Source organism: Glycine max, chromosome 15 (genome assembly GCF_000004515.6).
Source record: "Glycine max cultivar Williams 82 chromosome 15, Glycine_max_v4.0, whole genome shotgun sequence".
Taxonomy (NCBI): domain Eukaryota; kingdom Viridiplantae; phylum Streptophyta; class Magnoliopsida; order Fabales; family Fabaceae; genus Glycine; species Glycine max.
In genome coordinates, this window is record NC_038251.2 from 15510666 (window position 1) to 15530370 (window position 19705).

At 30.7% G+C, this 19705-nt stretch overlaps 1 protein-coding gene across 1 annotated transcript; it reads left to right on the forward strand.

Annotated features, from left to right (window-relative positions):
* The first annotated feature begins 15288 nt into the window (after positions 1-15288).
* LOC100305630 (uncharacterized) lies at positions 15289-16672 on the forward strand. The gene is given in 3 exon segments (NM_001251298.2): positions 15289-15459; positions 15540-15585; positions 16190-16672. Coding segments are annotated over 3 exon segments (399 nt in total). The 5' UTR covers positions 15289-15326; the 3' UTR covers positions 16410-16672.
* The last annotated feature ends 3033 nt before the right edge of the window (positions 16673-19705 follow it).

The window sequence follows — 19705 nt, forward strand, 5'->3', positions numbered from 1 at the left end:
TCATTTGATGATACATTGCTGTAAAAACTTTCACCTCTTATACGTATAAAAGGTATCATTGTTGCAAGTTAAAAGACAAAGGGTATATATATATATATATATATATATATATATATATATATATATATATATATATATATATATATATAAGAAAATCACAAATAGAGAAGAAGATATTAAGTTTGAGGATGAATTGTGTGAATCAAATTTGCATAAAATGAATTAAAACTACTAATTTTTATTAATAGAAAAATAATAATCATTAATTTCTATGAAATAAATTTACATAAATAATTTACCATTGAATAAAATTAATATAATACTCATTTTTATTATTATAACATTTAATCATTTATATATATAGGAAATATTTATGATTTGAATAAAATGATATAAGAAACATTAAATACATTTTCATTTGAAACTAATTATTTTGATCCATAGGAATCAAACTAATTATTTTGATAAATATATAAAAGATAATAATTATAAACACAATAATATATTAAAAATAAATAATTTCTATTAAATAATTTTTCATATTCATTTTTTTAAAAGAAAGAGCACCTAAAATTATATAAGATTAATTGAAATCATGGAAGAACAAAAAAATATGATGGAAGCAAAAAGATTGATTCAAATCAGTTGTTATTATAGTATTTAAGTTTTGATAACAATCAAATTTTAAGTTTTAGATTGTTTCCTCGAATCAACGTCTATTAAAGAGTTTAAGCTTTTTATACAACGGTTGTAGAAAGTTCAAGTGAATTTTACACACACACATAGATAGATAGATAAGTTGGGAAAATGAAAACTTACCTACACAAAAGCTAGGAAAATTGAATTACAAAACATTATTAATAATTGTTAGAACAAAGGAGAAAATGGGTGAAAGTTTGAAAAAAAAGAAAAAAAAGGTTTCAAGTCCCACATCGCTCAGGATAAACACTTGAATAGTGTTTCACTCCCTATATATAGAGAGCCTCTTTCTTCATTTTTTTTGTCCCAGCTGAGAAGCATTTCCTCAACTTTTCTTTCTCCCTCACATATTTCAGCCGATGCATTTCCGGCAAACTTCTCCCTCTTTCTTTCTGTCGCTCTAAAATTTTGGTTGGCTATAATAGTGACTTTTTAATTCATATTTTCGGTTGGCTATAAGAGTGACTTTTCAAGTCATATTTTTCGGTTGGCTATTAGAGTGACTTTTCAAGTCATATTTTTGGGTGGCTTTAGAGTGACTTTTCAAGTCATACAAGAGGGTGTAATTCTAGAAAGGTTCCCTCAGTGCAGTGGGAATCTTATACAGTGATCTGGGCTGTTTTATCCTGGGGACTTCGTGGTTGATAGTCTGCTTGCACAATTTTTGGCAGTGCCATGAAACGTCTTAAAGAAAGCGACATTGTCCACGACTCAGCCAGTAATTTTTTCGGTTTGCCATAAATTATTGTTACAACAATAACTTTGACTCAGCCAAAACAAAAGCACAAAAATTCTCCTTGATTTTATAAAATTGATATGAGAAATCAATCAAGTCTTGCATATTTTAGCCCTTTATCATTTTCTTGTAGTAGAACATCAACATAAATTTCCTTTAGGAAGTTGCAACCTATGAATACATAATTATTTGAACAAAAACTCTATTGGACAAAAAATTCAAAACCAAAAGGCTGAAAAAGTTCACAACAACTTTACATTGTCAAGTTGAGCAGATTCATGTAGTTTGCTCCACCAATCCACTTGTGGACCCAACCCAATCGACCGACTAACTTATCAAACTCTTAAACTTGTGATAGATATTCTCACCTAAACTCTCCATCATTAATTTTTCTAGCACAACATCATAAGCACGTGATGCATCATAACCAATAATCTTTAACCCTTGCATAGATTTACATAAATCATCTTTCATAGGAGAGTAGATGATAGTTCTAGTCTCAGTCCCAAATAAGAAATAATTTACTGCACAACCTTGTTGTTTATAACTAACATTAGGGTGGTGTTTGTGCTTAGCAATTTGTATCTCTTAATCATGTCTAGCCTATCAAACCCATCTTTTTGCTTCACCTGTTACATTAATTGCTCAACATTATCAAGCTTTTGGACCATTTTTGTGAGGAAAGCTAATATTTCATGTTGCTTTAACTCAACACACTAAATTCTTCAACATTGGTCATTTGAACTTGCAAATCCTCATGTTGTTGTGTGAGCTTCATAAATTTTGATGCTAACATGGTTTGTTCCTTCTTAAGTTTCCCAACTTCACTTCTCAAGCCAAACTTCAAGCACACAAAATGTTTTATTTTGAAGTTGTTTATTACACAACTTATTACTTACTCTTGTGATATTCTTCAACAAATGTCTCTTCCCTCCATGAAATCCTTCGTTTGCAAATTCCAAACAACACTATGAATCAACCTTCCTAAACCCCTATACAATAAAATTAAAGACAAACAACAAAGTTATCTTTGTATAACGTCCAAATTTAATATAGTATTTAGCCTTCCATATTTGTGTGCTTTTCATTGGTAAAAATGAATACTCATACAAATTAATTTTTAAGAGTATCGAATTATTAACAGCGCCTTTACTTATTTAAATTTGAAAAACAATCACTTATTTTTTAAAAAAATATATTAAAAAGTCTTAAATATGTTTTAGATCTCTGAAATATTGTCATTTTTGCTTTTGGTCCCTAAAAATTGCTTGACTTTTGGTGCTTATAAAATTCCTTTTTTTTATTTGGTCTTTGCTATTTTATTTTGGTCATCTTTATGAATCTATTTTCTATTTTAGTCCTTATAAAATATATATCATCTAGTTTAGGCCCTATCAAATATTTTCAAAGGGACTAATTCAAAATGAACAAAATATTATAAGGACTAAAAAGAAAAATAAATATATTAAAAGAACTAAAACAAAATATCAAGGACCAAAAATTAAAAAATTGTATAAGACCAAAAGTCAAGAAAAAAAGGAACCAAAAGTAAAATGCAACAATATTTCAAGAATTAATAGCATATTTAAGCATAACAAAAACAAATCATTGCTTTGTTGAAATAAGGTAAAAAAAAATATCATAGTAATTTTCTATTTATAAATAATTTTATCTTTGAACAATTTGCTCTAAAAATACTTTTAATTATAATTCTATAATATAAATAAACAACCGTTATGCACATATACACTCTTTCTCTTCTATCTAAATTTTAATCTCGAATAATTTTTATGTTTTTCTATCATATCACTTATTATACCTGTCACTTACTCTCTCTTCCTTTTATTTTCCTATTGCTACTTTAGAATAATCTTAATTATGCAAAAGTACCTTACTAACACAACTTGAGATGAAACAAACACTCAAATTTTAAGTACAAATTAAGTGCATGTTAATGTTTCATTTTTCCCCCAAAAAATAATTATTATATTTTACATTTTGTAAAATCTTAAAATAAACAATTACTTTTAAAAAAAAAGTGAACTCTCAAGCATTGAAATGAATAATGAATGCAATATGTAAAGAAAAATTAAGAAATTGGAGAACTAACATAGTAGTTAAGCTAGCGTAGGAAGTTGGAGAAGTTATTATACTTGAAATACTTGGGAAGAATAGTTTTTGAGAATTGGTGAAAGTCGAGTCATGAAATTGTGACGAGCTTCACCCTATGATTGGATCCTCCACCATTTTGAATATCTTTTTCAAGAACGGTTGTAGACCAATCCCCTTAAAAATAATCCTAGCTTTTTCCTCTATCACATTAATTGCCCCCTTGATGAAAAATATGTCATCTTAAGAACCAATGTTGTTTGGTTATTTTGCTCTCAATCAGTCACCTCCCCTCACATCGTTATTCTATTCACCTTTAGGAATCACTATTTTTGTCTCTTTTATTTCAGAAGACTAATTTACTAGACATTTTATTTCTCCTCTTTAATTCCTCTTAATGATAATGAATAAAGGTGAACATTGATGTTTATTTTTTTTTGTTAATATCAAGGTGTCTAAGTCAATTAGAATGTAATGAATAGTTTCTTGATATTTATGAGGATTGTAAAAAATGGTTTATGTAATAAAAAAGAATAAAATATAAAAGCAATACAATAATTATCATAATAAAGACAAAATAATATTTAAAAGGTGTTCTATAAATAATATAATTTAGAATTTATGATTTTGATTTGTAGTGAATTCATTTCACGAAAATGAGATTAAGAGGAGATCATGCCATTTTTTTGTGTTTTTCAAATCCTTATCATCTATAACAATCTAGTAAATTTAACCTACTAGGTTAGAAAGAAGTCAAATAACATTGTTTCTCTCCCTCTCTCTCTATCTCCATATATATATATATATATATATATATATATAACTTGTTATCATACTTTTGTCGTTATTATATTAATAGGGATATGATCCAATTGTGTAAGTCAAAATAATTTCACAAAATCTAACAATTAAAATTATTTTATTTAAAATTTAGAAAACACACAAGAATTTTTCATATCCTATACAACTTTTCAAAACCATTTTCTTGTTTTGCGAGTTACATCAATTTCAATTAAAACCAATTGCAAAGCCGATCAAACTTTTCATTACCAGAGAATTTTAAATTGTTATTAGGTTGAAACATATTGAACATTAGATACAATTTTTTAGTAAAAGGTTTTGTTTACATAAATATTTAAATCATATTTAAAAGAACTTAAAAGTTAAACTATTATGTTGGACAAATGGTCTCAATAACTTAAGAGGGGAGGTGAATTAAGTTAAAAGTTTCTCATTTAATTGATTTCTAAATCCTCTTTTAAATCTATATATGTTAGGAATATTGAAGATAAAGATGAAAATTATATCAAAAGAATACTTCGAGTGTGCAAGATAAATAAAATATGCAAGATAAAGTAATCAAGATAAGGAAAAGAGAAATGCAAACTCAGTTTATCCTGGTTTGGCCACTTCCTGTACCTACGTCCAGTCCTCAAACAACCTACTTGATATTTTCACTAACTTTATAAAAATCTTTTTTACAACTTCTGAACACCCGAGGGATCCCTTTCCCTTGTATTCAGAAAACTCACAATTCAAGAGACAAACAACCTCTTGATCTCAATAAGTCTTAGAAGAAAGTACAAATGTTTTTCTCTCTTTTAGAGAAGAAGAAACAAGATGAAGTTCTTAGAAGAATCTTTAATTGATTTGCAAGTGTTTGACCAATGATTTGTTTTTGAGAGAATAAGACAATAAGGTTTTGAAAAACTCTCTAAAAACTTTCCTAGATAAGTCACATATTTATAAGCTCTTGGTGGTTTTTCAAGAACTTATGAAGGGATGTGACTTTTCAGAGTAACTTTTAAAATTTCTCCACTAGTAATCGATTACACAGTTATGTAATGAGGAGTCATGGTTTTTCAATTTGAATTTTTGTAGTTTCGTTACTGGTAATCGATTACAGACAAGTGGTAATCGGTTACAACTTTCAAATTTCAAATTTCAAATTTTAAATTTTCTGAAAAAGCTTTTTAAAATAATTTTGCTTCTCGTAATCAACTACTATGCTTGGTAATCAATTACCAATGGAAAAATACCTTTTTCAGAAAATATTAAAAATATTTTAAAACCTTATTATAATCAATTTAAAAATTATGTTGTGAGGTTCAAACCTTTGCAATCACTAAGAGACTCTTTTAACAAAGATAGACTAAGACTTAGCTTTCTTCTTGATCTTTGTTTTCTTGGTCTTGATTTGTACTTGAAATAAAACTTGTGTTGCTTTTGTCTTGGTATCATCAAAACCTTCATACAAATACATTCACATTCTCCCCATTTTTTATGATGACAACCAACTGAAATCATTTACTGAAAAATATTTCTTTTGCGAGACGATCACTCTCCCTTAATTTTGCAATCATTGCTTAGTAGAAAATAGTTTGCAAAAAAATATATATACCTTGTACCTTACATGATTTTCTCCCCCTTTGGCAACATCAAAAAGACGAAAGCACTGAAATAGAAACAATCATTCACATAATAACCAATCATTCACAAAGGAATCAACCAAGTGCTAAACATACCAAATAGAGCAAGTCTAAAACAGTATTTATAAATGACCAAAACATTCATAGAAAAACAACCAAAGAAGAAATAAAGAACAAGTCCAAATTAGAAATATAAAGAACCAAATCTGAAATAAACTTAATCCAGAAAGTTTGAAATATCAAGGAAATTAAAGACAGATAATGCTAGAAATCAGGACAAATATGTGATTATAAGCAATCAAAAACATTTATAAGTATGAACAATCACGAAAAACAACCATCAAATGTAATTATTATAAACATTCAAAGTAATCGATCATCATAAACAGGCAAAAAAACCATTAAAAACAGTCATTATAAACAATCAAAACATTATAATCAAACAAAGTGGCTAGGAATCTAAGTTAATTGGGTCTATGAGTCCTAATTCTCTTCTAATAGCAAAGAAATTTTCTTTGGGAAGTGGTTTTGTAAAGATATCAGCTAACTGATTCTTTGTGTCAACAATTTCTAACACACAATCCCCTTTTTGAACATGATCCCTAAAAAAATGATGCCTTATTTCAATATGCTTTGTTCTAGAGTGCAAAATAGGATTTTTAGATAGATTGATTGCACTTGTGTTATCACACCGAATGAGAATATGATCAAGCATTAAGTCATAATTAGAAAATTGTTGTTTCATCCTGAGTATTTGTGCACAACAACTTCCAACAAAAATATATTCCACCTCTGTAGTGGATAAGGCAACACTATTTTTTTTTACTATGCCATGATACTAGAGTAGAACCAATGAAATGAAAAGTGTCACTAGTACTTTTTCTATCAATTTTGCATCCAGCAAAATCAGAGTTGGAGTATCCTACTAAGTTATAAGAGGAATTCTTAGGATACCATAACCCTAGATTTATAGTACCTAACAAATATCTCATTATTCTTTTAACAACACTTAGGTGAGATTCTTTGGGATTTGCTTGATATCTTGCACACATACAAACACTAAATATTATATCAAGTCTACTTGCTGATAAATAAAGAAGAGATCCGACCATACCTCTATATTTCTTTATGTCTATTGACTGACCGGTTTCATCTTTATCCAGATAGCAAGCAGTGCTCATAGGAGTGGCCATGTGTTTAGCATTTTCCATCCTAAACCCATCATGGACATTTCAAATTCATTTTGCATATCTTGAGAGAATTCCCTTTTGAGATGTCACCGATGATATTATCAGGAGGATGATATCTTGAAGTTCTCCACTCTCTTGGAAGATCTATATTTGTTTTATTTTCATCAATTTGAAAGTCTTCTTCATTTCCATTTCCTTTGCCTTTGTTCCCTTTCTCATTTCTTGGCCTTATAGGGTTAGTCCCATCAAAAACAACATGGATAGATTCTTCAATAATCATATTTCTTTTGTTATAAATTCTAAAAACTTTACTATTCAAGGAATAGCCAAGGAATATACCTTCATTAGATTTTGCATCAAACTTACCTAAGTTGTCTTTCCTGTTGTTTAGCACAAAACACTTACATCAAAAAACATAAAGATGAGAAATGTTCGTTTTTCTTCCTTTGTACAATTCATATGGAATTTTCTTTAAGATTGGTCTAATTAAAGCTCTATTCATTATGTAGCATGCAATATTAACAGCTTCAGCCCATAAATATTTAGAAAGATTTGTATCATTATGCAAAGTTCTGGCTATTTTTTCCAAAGATCTATTTTTCCTCTCAACTACTTTATTTTGTTGAGGGGGCTCTAGGTGCAGAAAAATTGTGTTCAATGTCATTTTCATCACAAAATGATTCCAAATCCTTATTTTCAAATTCTCCTCCATGATCACTCCTAATAGATGCAATATTGATATTTTCTTGTTTTGAATGATTTTAGCAAGTTTCTTAAAAGCATGAAAAACATCTTTTTTGTGAGTGAGAAATAATGTCCATGTGAATCTTGAATAATCATCAACTATAATAAGAGCATAGTAATTTCCTCCAAAACTCATAGTTCTAGAGGGACCAAAAAGATGCATATGCAAAAGTTGTAAGGGTTAAGTTGTAGAAACAATATTCTTTGATTTGAAAGAAACCTTTACTTGTTTTCCTTTTTGACATGCATCGCACAATCTATCTTTTTCAAATTTGAGTTTTGGTAAACCAATTACTAAATCCTTAGAAATTAGTTTATTTAAATGTTCCATGTTTATATGAGCAATTCTTCTATACCATAACCAAGAATCATCATCTTTACTAAGAAAACATTGAGCATGATTTGATGTTTTATCTAAATTTATCATGTATACATTATCAGTTCTATAGCCTATATGTTTTATATTTTTATCATGTTTATTTTCAATAACACAATTATGAGAGTCAAATAATACTAGAAAACCTTTATCATATAATTGACTAACACTTAGTAGACTATGCTTAAGACCATTAACAAGTATGACATTTTCAATGGAGGTAGATGGATTTGTACCTATTATTCTGATTCCAAGAATTTTACCTTTGTTGTTGTCTCCATAAGTCACATGTCCACTTTTCTTGGGAGATGTATGAGTAAATTTTGATGCATCTCCCGTCATGTGTTTACAACATCTGTTGTAAATGTACCAGCTTTTCTTCAAGAAATCCTTCATTCACATAATTATGTTTTTGACTTAGGTACCCAAATTTTCTTGGATCCTTGATTGTTAGTTTTGATCAAAAATTCTTTTGGAACCCATATCATTTTAATGTTACTACTATTTTTGCTAAAATAATATGTTGATGCACCATGTCCTTTCTTTCCACAGTAAAAACATGTTAAGAAGGGAGAACCATTCTTTTGAGAAGATGCAAAGAAGTTTTTATACATTTTCTGTTGTTTTTCAGGTCTATATCCTAATCCAGCCTTATCAAACACACATATTTGCTTTCCTAGTATAATGTCTAAATTATTTTTGCCAAGAGTAAATTTGGCAAGAGAATCTTTTAGATCTTTAGTTTCTACTTTAAATTTATCACAACATTTACATGAGTGAGATACTTTATTAATATCTTGTATGGTAGAAGATTGATTTGTATCATTTTGTTTTAATGTTTTGACTTCAGTTTTAAGACTTTCTAGTTCTATATTTAATTTCATAACTTCTTTTTCTAAACTTGAAATTGTTTTCTTAGAAACTGAAACCAGTTTGGCAAATTTGACTGATTCTTTACGCAAGTCATTAAATGCATCTTGAAGTTCATCAAAGGAAATAGATAGGTTATTGTTAGAAGATGTTACCTCTTCTTCGCTATCATAGTTTTTGGCCATGAGACTCAGATTCACAACTTCATTTTCTGAATCTCTTGATGAATCTATATTGTTATCTTCCCAAGTGATGTAAGCTTTCTTTGCTTTCTTGTCTTTGAAATTTTTCTTGTCAGACTTCTCCATTCTTTTCTTGAAACTGGGGCAATCAATTCTTAGATGTCCAGGTTAATTACATTCATAGCACTTTGGAACACAAGGAGAGTCTTCTCCTTTTTTCTTTGGATTGAAATTTGTTCTTCTTTGATTTCCTTTGTTCCTTAGAAACTTGTTGAATTTGTTTACAAAGAAACTAAAATCATCATCCTTTTCTATTTCATTCAAGTCTTCTCTGTCACTTTCTTCTTGAATAGAAGATGAGGCTTTAAGTGCAATTCCTTTCTTTTTCTTGTCATTTTCTTCATGTTGATTTAGTCTCATAAGTTCCATTTTATGTTCCTGAAGCTTTCCAAAAAGAGTTTCAAGAGACATGTTAGCGAGATCTCTTGATTCTGCAATTGCAGTTACCTTTGGTTGTCATTCCCTGTTTAAACATCTTAGAACTTTGTTAATGAGATCCTCATTAGGAAATATCTTTTCTAATGATGCAAGATGATTAACTATATATGCAAATCTCTTTTGCATATCTTGTATGGTCTCATTTTGATTCATTTTGAAAAGTTCATATTCATGTGTTAGGGTGTTTATTCTAGATCTCTTAACATTTGATTTCAATAGCTTCCCAGAAGTTTAAATCTATAGCCTCTATGAAGATTTCCATGCGGGTTTTCCAGTAATGATAACCCACACCATTAAATATAGGAGTTTCCTTCGGGAAATAGGAAGTTTGATGAGACCATAGTTATTCTTGAAGTTTCTAAACTTTATACAAGAATCAAGCTCTGGTCAAGCTCTGATATCACTTGTTGGACAAGTGACCTCAATAACTTAATAGGGGGGTGGATTAAGTTAAAAAATTTATTGTTTAATTGACTTCTAAATCCCCTTTTAAATCTATATGTTAAAAATATTGAAGATGAAGATTAAAGTTATATCAACAGAATACTTCAAGTGTGCAAGATAAAAAAAATATGCAAGATAAAGTAATCAAAATAGGGAAGAGAGGAATGCAAACTCAGTTTATCCTGGTTCGGCCACTTCCTGTGCCTATATTCAGTCCTCAAGTAACCCACTTGAGATTTTCACTAACTTTGTAAAAATTCTTTTTACAACTTCTGAACACCCGAGGGATCCCTTTCCCTTGTGTTTAGGAAACTCACAATTCAAGAGATAAAACAGTCTCTTGATCTCAATAAGTCTTTAAAGAAAGTACAAATATTTTTCTCTCTTTTAGAGAAGAAGATATAAGATAAAGTTCTTAGAAGAATCCTTAATTGATTTGCAAGTGTTTCACCAATGATTTGTTTTTGAGAGGATAAGACAATAAGGTTCTGAAAAAACTCTCTAAAAACTTTCGTAAATAAGTCACATATTTATAGGCCCTTGGTGACTTTTCAAAAACTTATGAAGGGATGTGACTTTTCAGAGTAACTTTTAAAATTTCCCCACGGATAATCGATTAAAACTCTTTGGTAATCGATTACACATTTATGTAATGAGAAGTCATGACTTTTCAATTTGAATTTTTGTAGTTCCGTTATGGGTAATCGATTACAGACAAGTGGTAATCGATTATAGCTTTCAAATTCCAAATTTCAAATATTTTGAAAAGCTTTTAAAATAATTTTGTTTCTGGTAATCGATTACAATGCTTGGTAATCGATTGCCAGTGGAAAAATGTCTTTTTCAGAAAATGTTAAAAATATTTTAAAACCTTTTTATAATTAATTTAAAAACTATGTTGTGAGACCAAACCTTTGCAATCACTAAAAGACTCTTTTAACAAAGATAGACTAAGACTTAGCTTTCTTCTTGATCTTTGTTTTCTTGGTCTTGATTTGGACTTGAAATAAACTTGTGTTGCTTTTGTCTTGGCATCATCAAAACCTTCATATACATACATTCACAAAAGCATGATTTCATTTTTCGATGGGTATGTTAACTCAAAAACTTTATTGAGACAATTTGTTGAGTAGTATGATGGTGCATTAAAAAGTAAGGTGGAAAAGGAGACAAAGACTGTTTTTGATTCTTTTAATTCATCTTATCAATTAATAACAAGTTGCTACTTTGAAAAGTAGTTCCAAGAGGCCTACACCAATACAATTTTTAAGTTGTTTCAAGATGAATTGTGTGGTATATTATTTTGCAATTTCACACTATTAAAGTTGATGGTCCAATGTCTATATTTGGTGTCATTGATATTAAAGAAGGGAAGAATGGACACCACAAAAAAAAATTGCATACGCAGTACAATATAATGATGTGGAGTGTGATGTTCAATGTTCTTGCTATTTGTTTGAATATAGGGGAATAATTTACAAGCATATAGCAAAGATCTTAATTGAAAAGAATGTAAAAATGATTGTTACATTCTAACTCGATGGAGAAAGAATGTAAAACACACCCACTATTATGTACTAAATTGTTACGATGAGGCAAGTGACCAAGGTATGAAATTTGATAAGTTGTGTGCCTACTTTATGAAGCTACGCATTTAGCCAATTCAAGAGCAAAGTGTGATTTTTTTATGGAATGGATAGATAAAAAGCTTAAGGATGATATGGGTTGGGATAATAGTAAACAACCTACTCTACCAAGCATTAATCATCCAATGAAATCAAGTGAAAAATTATTATCTCCTTTAAGAGTGCCTAGCAAAGGTCGTCCACCATCCAAGATAAAATAGTCTAAAATAGAGAAAATGAAAAGACAAAAAAGAAGAAAGAGATAATTAAGTAAATATGTTTGTTTATTTCTTTTATGGGGTATTTGAATACAATAATTTATTCTTACCATATAAAATCACAAGTCTATAAAGAAGACATTGGACAAGGTCACACAAGTCTTTCATGCCCAAACATGATTAGTGAAATGATAATTTGTAGTTTATTTATTTTGTCATGGATTGGAAGCTTTGTTTTCTTGTTCATAACATCTACTTCCTTTATAGGCTACCCTAACTCACGAAATGACAACTCGATATAAAGCTTGGGGAAATTACATATTTCTTGGACAATGACAGGTTGATTATATTTAATTATTCAAGTGCTTACAATTCTATAATTAGCTAACTTGAGAAATATTATACTAGGACTATCAAGCATTTGGAGCCATGCCTTCTAGTGATAGAAGCTTTGGTCTCAATCATTAATGATATAGTAGCAGATATGGGTGTTTTATACTAATTTGTATTTTTCCTTGTAAATTGAAACATTTTAAAAAGTTAGTTTTGAAACAATTCATGGCTTTAAAATAGGTGTAGGGGTTAAAATGTCATATACTTGAGGCGCTGCATAACTACGAAACTAAAGTTGTTGGATGATGTTTTTTTGTTGTTCCAAAAGGATGGCTACTACAATGTGATGGTTATTGTATTATGATGATTTTTTGTATGTTTGGTATATCAAAATTGAAAACAATTTCATCACTAAGTGAGCAAGGTTTTGATGTGGTTTGGCAACAAATTAGGAAATTAATGTGGATGACATTTCTAGTTTTGCCTTTTTTTTATAAAAAAAATTTTTAGATGTATATTTAGACACCATGTCTTCCTTTTATAAATAAAAAAGTCTATTGTTTGAGTCTTTGTGAACTTACAAAGATAAATTATTATAATTAAATATGATATGATTAAGTTCTTGCATCCATTGCTTTTTGTCCCAAATACTTTTACCCATATCTTGAAACACCACTCATTGCAACATTCAGTTGCTGCATCATTTGTGGCGACATAGAAACCCATCCTACTTTCCTTGCCTACTTTCTCATTTACCTTCCATCACTTTTCATGACTTGGTGATGCATTTGTGGTTAAGATTATTGAGCTTGAAGATTAAGCTATTAAAGCACATTCAACTAACTACAAATTGTGTTATTTAATTATTTTACATCTTCCTATAGTTATTTAAAGATGCAAATCATTTTTCCATAAGTAGAATATATCAATTTTTATTATTGTGTCTTGGATTTGGTAAAAGAACAAAATTATGAAACTTAAAAAGATAACATTGAGCCATAGAATTGGAAGCAAAATGAAATATTTCATTAATAAGAATCAACTTACAATCAACTTGAAACTTATAATTGAAATTTGCTAAAAATATCAACACAACCACCAAATATCTAAGGACAATTGAATTTTGTTAATTAAACCAGAAACAAGATACAAGAGAAAGGGAATAACCAACCAAAAACTCCCTTAGCTAAAATCAAACAGAAACTCCCCACCACAACCACTAACATATTTAGGGAGAGATTATATGCACCATGTATTGAATGAAAATTCCCACAATAAATCCCAAGAAAATCAGTGCAACCCTACACCTTATCATTTGCAACCAATCATGTAGATTTAATGCCCATCTTCCATAACAACCTAAAGCGTGGTTTAGGTTTAACGACCAATAAGGGAGCAAGTGTCACACAACCCTGTCTTCTCTTCCACCTCTGCGCAATAGCGTCGCCTAACTCTGTCTTTTCCTCCACCTCTCCGCAGCGACGTGCACAACTCTGTCTTCTCATCCATCGGCGTTGCGCGACTCTTTCTTATCCTCTATCTCTCTGCAACAGTGTCGTGTGACTCTGTCTTCTCCTTCACCTCTCTACAACATCATCACAATAAATATCTGGAGAAGGATTTCATGAGATTCAGATGCACTTTTAAGAGAATGATCACGCGACATAAATGTTACATTTGGAATGGAATTTTTTAAGAGGTTAAATTAAAATGAATATTTTATTATTAAAAGAGTTACCAAGTGTTAGTATTCAACTCATTTCATTTAGAACCTATAGCATTTCTCTTCTCATTGCCACCTTGAGAGAGAGAGAGAGAGAGAGAGAGAGAGAGAGAGAGAGAGAGAGAGAGAGAGAGAGAGAGAGAGAGAGAGAGAGAGAGAGGTGTAATTTTTGCATATATAAGGGGTGGTAGTGGAAAAGATGTTTTAGGAATTATTTTTTTTAACAAAAGTTAACAATTTCTTTTAAAAGGAGTCAAGTGTCATATATTTGAATTTAAATTTGTTAAGGGAGAAAAAATGTTTTTTTAACATAGGAGGGAAGAAAAATGTAATATTCATATATCTAGAGAGAAAAGTTTAATGTACTCTAAAATAAATTATACTTCATTATTGAATCTAAAACATAATGGATTTGTACCTGCATGGAGGTAGGTAGGTAAGTTTTCTCCTTGTGTCTTTTACTCTTAGTATCCTCTTTCTTCATAATTTGTTATTCGGCAAACCGGAAGCTAGAGTACTTGCAAAGGTACTCTGATGCTGAAGTAGAATCTCCATCCAGAACAATAAACAAAAGTATTAAAAAAAAAATGAAAAATGTCTTTACCTCGAAATTCTCATTACTAGTTATACATATCTTAATAGGCTTTAGATTCATGAGCCTTTGTGTCCTATTATCTTATTAGGTAATTTGTGCTTAATCATCATTATAGTATTAATATGCTTTAATATTTTAAAGGCATTGTTGAGAGATAATTTTGGATATTTAATTAGACCAATACTTGATATAAGATATTTTTCTTGGTCTAAAATAATCAAATTAAGTTAAGAAATTAGTCTTTCATAAATGAATTTAATTTTTCTTTTGAGAAATGTGTCTACATTTAGCATTCAAAAGTGTCACAAATATAATTTCTTTGACGTTCCCAATTTTATTTTTTTTTTACTTATTTCTTAATTTCCATGTTTATCCCATTTATCAAACAAAATGAAAAAGGTGGTCCATAACAAAACGATCACCCCCAAAAGTGGCGAACGACACAGACCCAGAACGAAGTGTCGTTTAGCAACTAAACCCAGAACCCTATTGTTGAGTGTGGTTCTCTCTTCTCTGCACGATCGATAAGGTTTGGAGGAACACGAGGGTTCGAAAATGGTGGTGAGGATTCGGCTATCCCGGTTGGGATGTAAGAACAAACCCTTCTATCGGGTCATGGCCGCTGATAGCAGATCCCCTAGAGATGGCAAACACCTCGAAGTTCTCGGTTACTACAATCCCTTACCAGGTTCCTTCTCACTTCACTATTCCCCTTTCATTTTGTGCTTTTTTCTAATTCCCAAAGATGACTTAATTAGAAGCTTACAGGTCAAGATGGTGGCAAGAGAATGGGTCTCAACTTCGACAGAGTGAAGTAAGTGTGACTCTTTCTATGTCAATTTGGGGGTAATCAATAGGTGACCGTTGCTATCGTATATTTTAAACATTTGCTTTTGTTATCATTGAATTATATCTAAGTAGATATTTCGTCCAAGTGAAATGGGTTCGGTCTCTTGAAGTAAAGTTTCACTTTTGAGTTTTGTGGATAGAAATGTGGTTGGGAGGGGAGGCCCCTTAAAAGTGGTCAGCCAGACTCCTTCCTTTTTGTTTTTTTTTTTAATGGAATATCGGCAAATGTTAGTTTCTTAGAATGTTAATTTTTGTGAGCAGAGGTGATTGAACCCACGATCTTTTCCGTCTTTCCTTCTCTCTTAGCCATCCAACCCACCTTATATCTACCGGTCAGCCAGGCTCCCTAGTGGATTGGCAATGCCGGTGGATAATATGGTTAATGAAAAGTAATTGTAAGATTGGAATTAATTTAGTTGTTTATGAGGAAGATATGTAAGTGTTTCTGGTTGGATGATCTGATACTGTTAATTAATCCCTAGGGTCTTCTTTGTGAATTTAATGGGACAGAGATGAGAAACATCTGCTCATTTTTTTCTGATAGTGTTGGTTTCTCTTTTGTTCTTTAGGTATTGGCTTTCTGTTGGAGCTCAGCCTTCGGAGCCTGTGGAGCGGCTTCTATTCCGAGCTGGAATGCTGCCCCCACCTCCGATGGTGGCAATGGGGCGTAAAGGTGGACCACGTGATACTCGCCCAGTTGATGCTCTCACTGGACGTGTGCTAAATCAAGAAAAGGCAGCTAATGCCAATAACAATGAGCAGCAGCATGACACTCCTGAAAACCCTTAAAGTGATGTATTTTAGGATTTTTTCCCCCTTTTTTCATGACCATTTTGTTCAAGATATATCTTTAATATCTATGTTCCCAATTGACTTTACAGAACACAATAGAATAACTACTGTTTGTGTGGAGAAGTCGGGTTCTTTTGCGACATTGTGGGTGTATTGTCCAAAGCAAGGGCTACACTCTGATCAAATTTAGGTTGTTTGATATTATGTAAGTGAACTGATATGTTATCCTGCTCTTGAATTGCCTGTTACTTTTGTTTTGTGGAACTTTTGAAATATGCTAGGGTGAATGGGCTATAGCAAAAGTACGCCATTTGATTTTGGATTTATTCCTCTACTGCACTCTGAATGCATTTGCAGTATTTCTGTACTCTCTGGTTGATTTCTTTGTTTCTACAGAAGCATTTTGAATGCTATCCATTTATCTTCCACTGAATGCATTTCTTGATACTACGTTATACTATTATTTAATCAAGGTATTTTTTTTATGCTAACTTGGAGTGCTATTTGTTATTTTGATAACTCAAACAGCTATTGTCTGAATTTTAGATCTGAAATGATATGCCAATTGCCATTTGATTGTTTAATAATGAATTTAGTCACTCAACTCTATGCTTTCTAGTTCTAGCATATATTGGGGAACTCTAATCAGCCATTGCTACCTCATTTTGGGTATTTATGTAATACTGTTCTTGTTTATTCTCTAAATATTCATATTGTATGCGGTGATATTTCCATGTATGATTAAGCATTGATCATTGTGGTTTGTCAATGAATGATTATACATACTGTTACTGTTTTCCGGTGTTGCATTGCTCATGAATTAAATTGTGAAGCTTCAGTTATTGTATACATTACATAGGGTAACTGGCCAGTCAACTAGCTCAATTAAGTGTGCTATCAATTTAATTCACATCAATGATGTTTATTCCTGAGAATTCTGTGATTTGGTTGTCTAGGAAGTAGGAATTCATGCATTGTTTTCTTATTTGTTGAAGTCTTAAAAATTTAAATGCACATCAGACTTTCAATTCATGCCTTATTTATTTTTGGTTTTGGTAAAAGAGAGAATCATGGTTATGTTTAAATCCTTTCAAGATAATAGTCAATTTCATTGTCTCCTCCCTTTAAATATATATATATATATATATCATGCCACAAAAGTTGTAATCTTTGCCGATGAAGGTTTGCCATTAGCAGTGATAGTAGTTGTTATAGCCTTATAGTTACTACGAGTTAATCTGTTGAGAATGGCTCCCACTCACTCTTCTGAATCAATATATGTTGATTGTTTTTATTCTTAGGTTAATGCACTTTTTAGTTTTACTTTTCTGAATAATTTGTCGGGCAGTGGAATTGATTTTGTTTCTCATGTAAATTGATCATTGTTGCAAATTCTTGTTGATGCAATTGCAAATTGATTTAATATATTTATTGAAGTTCATAAGAAATTTCATTTTTCAAGCTTATTGACACTAGAACTTGGTATAAGGTGAGGCTGTTTTGATTTATGAACTAGCAACTAGCAACTAGCAAGAGTAGAATGCACATGTCGGTATGGTAGGTTTAGTTGTAAATCATAGGGGTTAATATGAAACCTGAAGTGTAGCCAAGTTGCCCCAGTTATAAGATTTGGTTTGCCTGAGCAGGCAAGTTCGTTTCTGGATAAAGATGATGACAGAGAAGTATGTGATGAGACAAAATGAAATGTACTTCAGGCTGTTCATACTCAAATGATGTTCAAATAAAATCCAATTTGACCCTATAATAGGGACTTCAAATTTTCCGGCGAGAGCTTCTATAGATTATTCTACTACTGATTTTATAACCTACTTCAGGCTGTTCATACTACTGATTTTTTATTACCTGTAGGCAAAGATAAAACATAAGTTGGCTTCACAACTTAAAAAATTTCACGAATTGGATCAAATTATAGACTCTAACTTCGGTGGTTCTTGCAATCAGATCAAATACGCCATATATAACCAATCTTAAAAAGAACCCAACATCAGAGATTGACAGGAGTACAAGACCAAAAACGCATTTGCACAGAGGATGTTAAGACAGAATGCTCCTCTGGTGCTTCACCTGTATGATTAGAGGGGAATAAGGTTACTAGTAATAGCATTTCACAATTCCAAAAATATTTTAGGAAAATCGTCTGATATTGGTTGATTTCTAGTTGTAGTTTATGATTTCCTTATAAGCAACTTCGGATTCAACTTTTAAAACATTTCATTATGAGCCATGCCGGTACAATATCTCCTTATACTATTTAACTATCGTTTAGGTGCACCCACTCACTGGTCCAGAGTCCCGCACTCACAGGTGGCTAGCTTGGTTACAAAGTCAAGGCAACTTTCGATGAATAATCTTTTAAATTCATAATTATGGTTGTAAGCCAAATAACAACCATCAATGCATATTCAGTTAAAAGTTTTTGAACTAAAATTAGAAGCTATTAACTACAACTCTATAATGGTAAGTAAGATTTAACATGTTTCATTAGAATTTCCAGTGTCGTGAGTGTCACACTGTGTTAACAGTGGTTTCTTTTTTGAACAGTCCTTTCCCCTGGTCGCTAGCTACAGTGCATCTTGTTAACAAGAGTATTGACTTCACCTCTCTTTCATCTTTTGATTAGAAGGACTGGGAACATGGATTATGTGTAGCTTTTCCATTATATCTTATTGCAGTTTGTTATCTTTTTGACTTTATTTCCTATCTACTTTTAGTCTATAAAGTTTTTACTGTCAACTAATAATTTTTTTTATCATATATGACAACTTCTTATTCAATGATAGTATAAAAACTTTTATACCGTCAGCACATAGATTATTTATTCTGTTTTTTCCTAGCCAAAGTTTTGTGGGAAAAATATTTTACTCTTTGCAAGAAGGAATTCAGAATGAAAAAAAAAAGGAGATAAGTATAAGATGACCAAACCATCTTTCTTAAGGTATGTTAGAGTTCAGTTTTAGAAGAAACAAGAGGGGATAACAAACTTTTCATTTCTAATAAATATATTCTAATTTGATAATTTTTTAAGAAAAAATATATAATGATAAATTAGAATAAATTTAATGTGTAAATCCTACGACAATGAAGAATGACCTGAATGAAAGTGGTATATATTCTATGAAATACGTGTTGCTGAAAAGCCCGAAATGCTTGTTTATGAAGGAAAATGTAATATATCTATACCTTGTTTTTATTTAAAATATTTTTGTAATCAAATTCTTACTTGGTAAAAGAAAACTTAAAACTGAAAGAACCTTTGGGTGATTTTTTTTAAG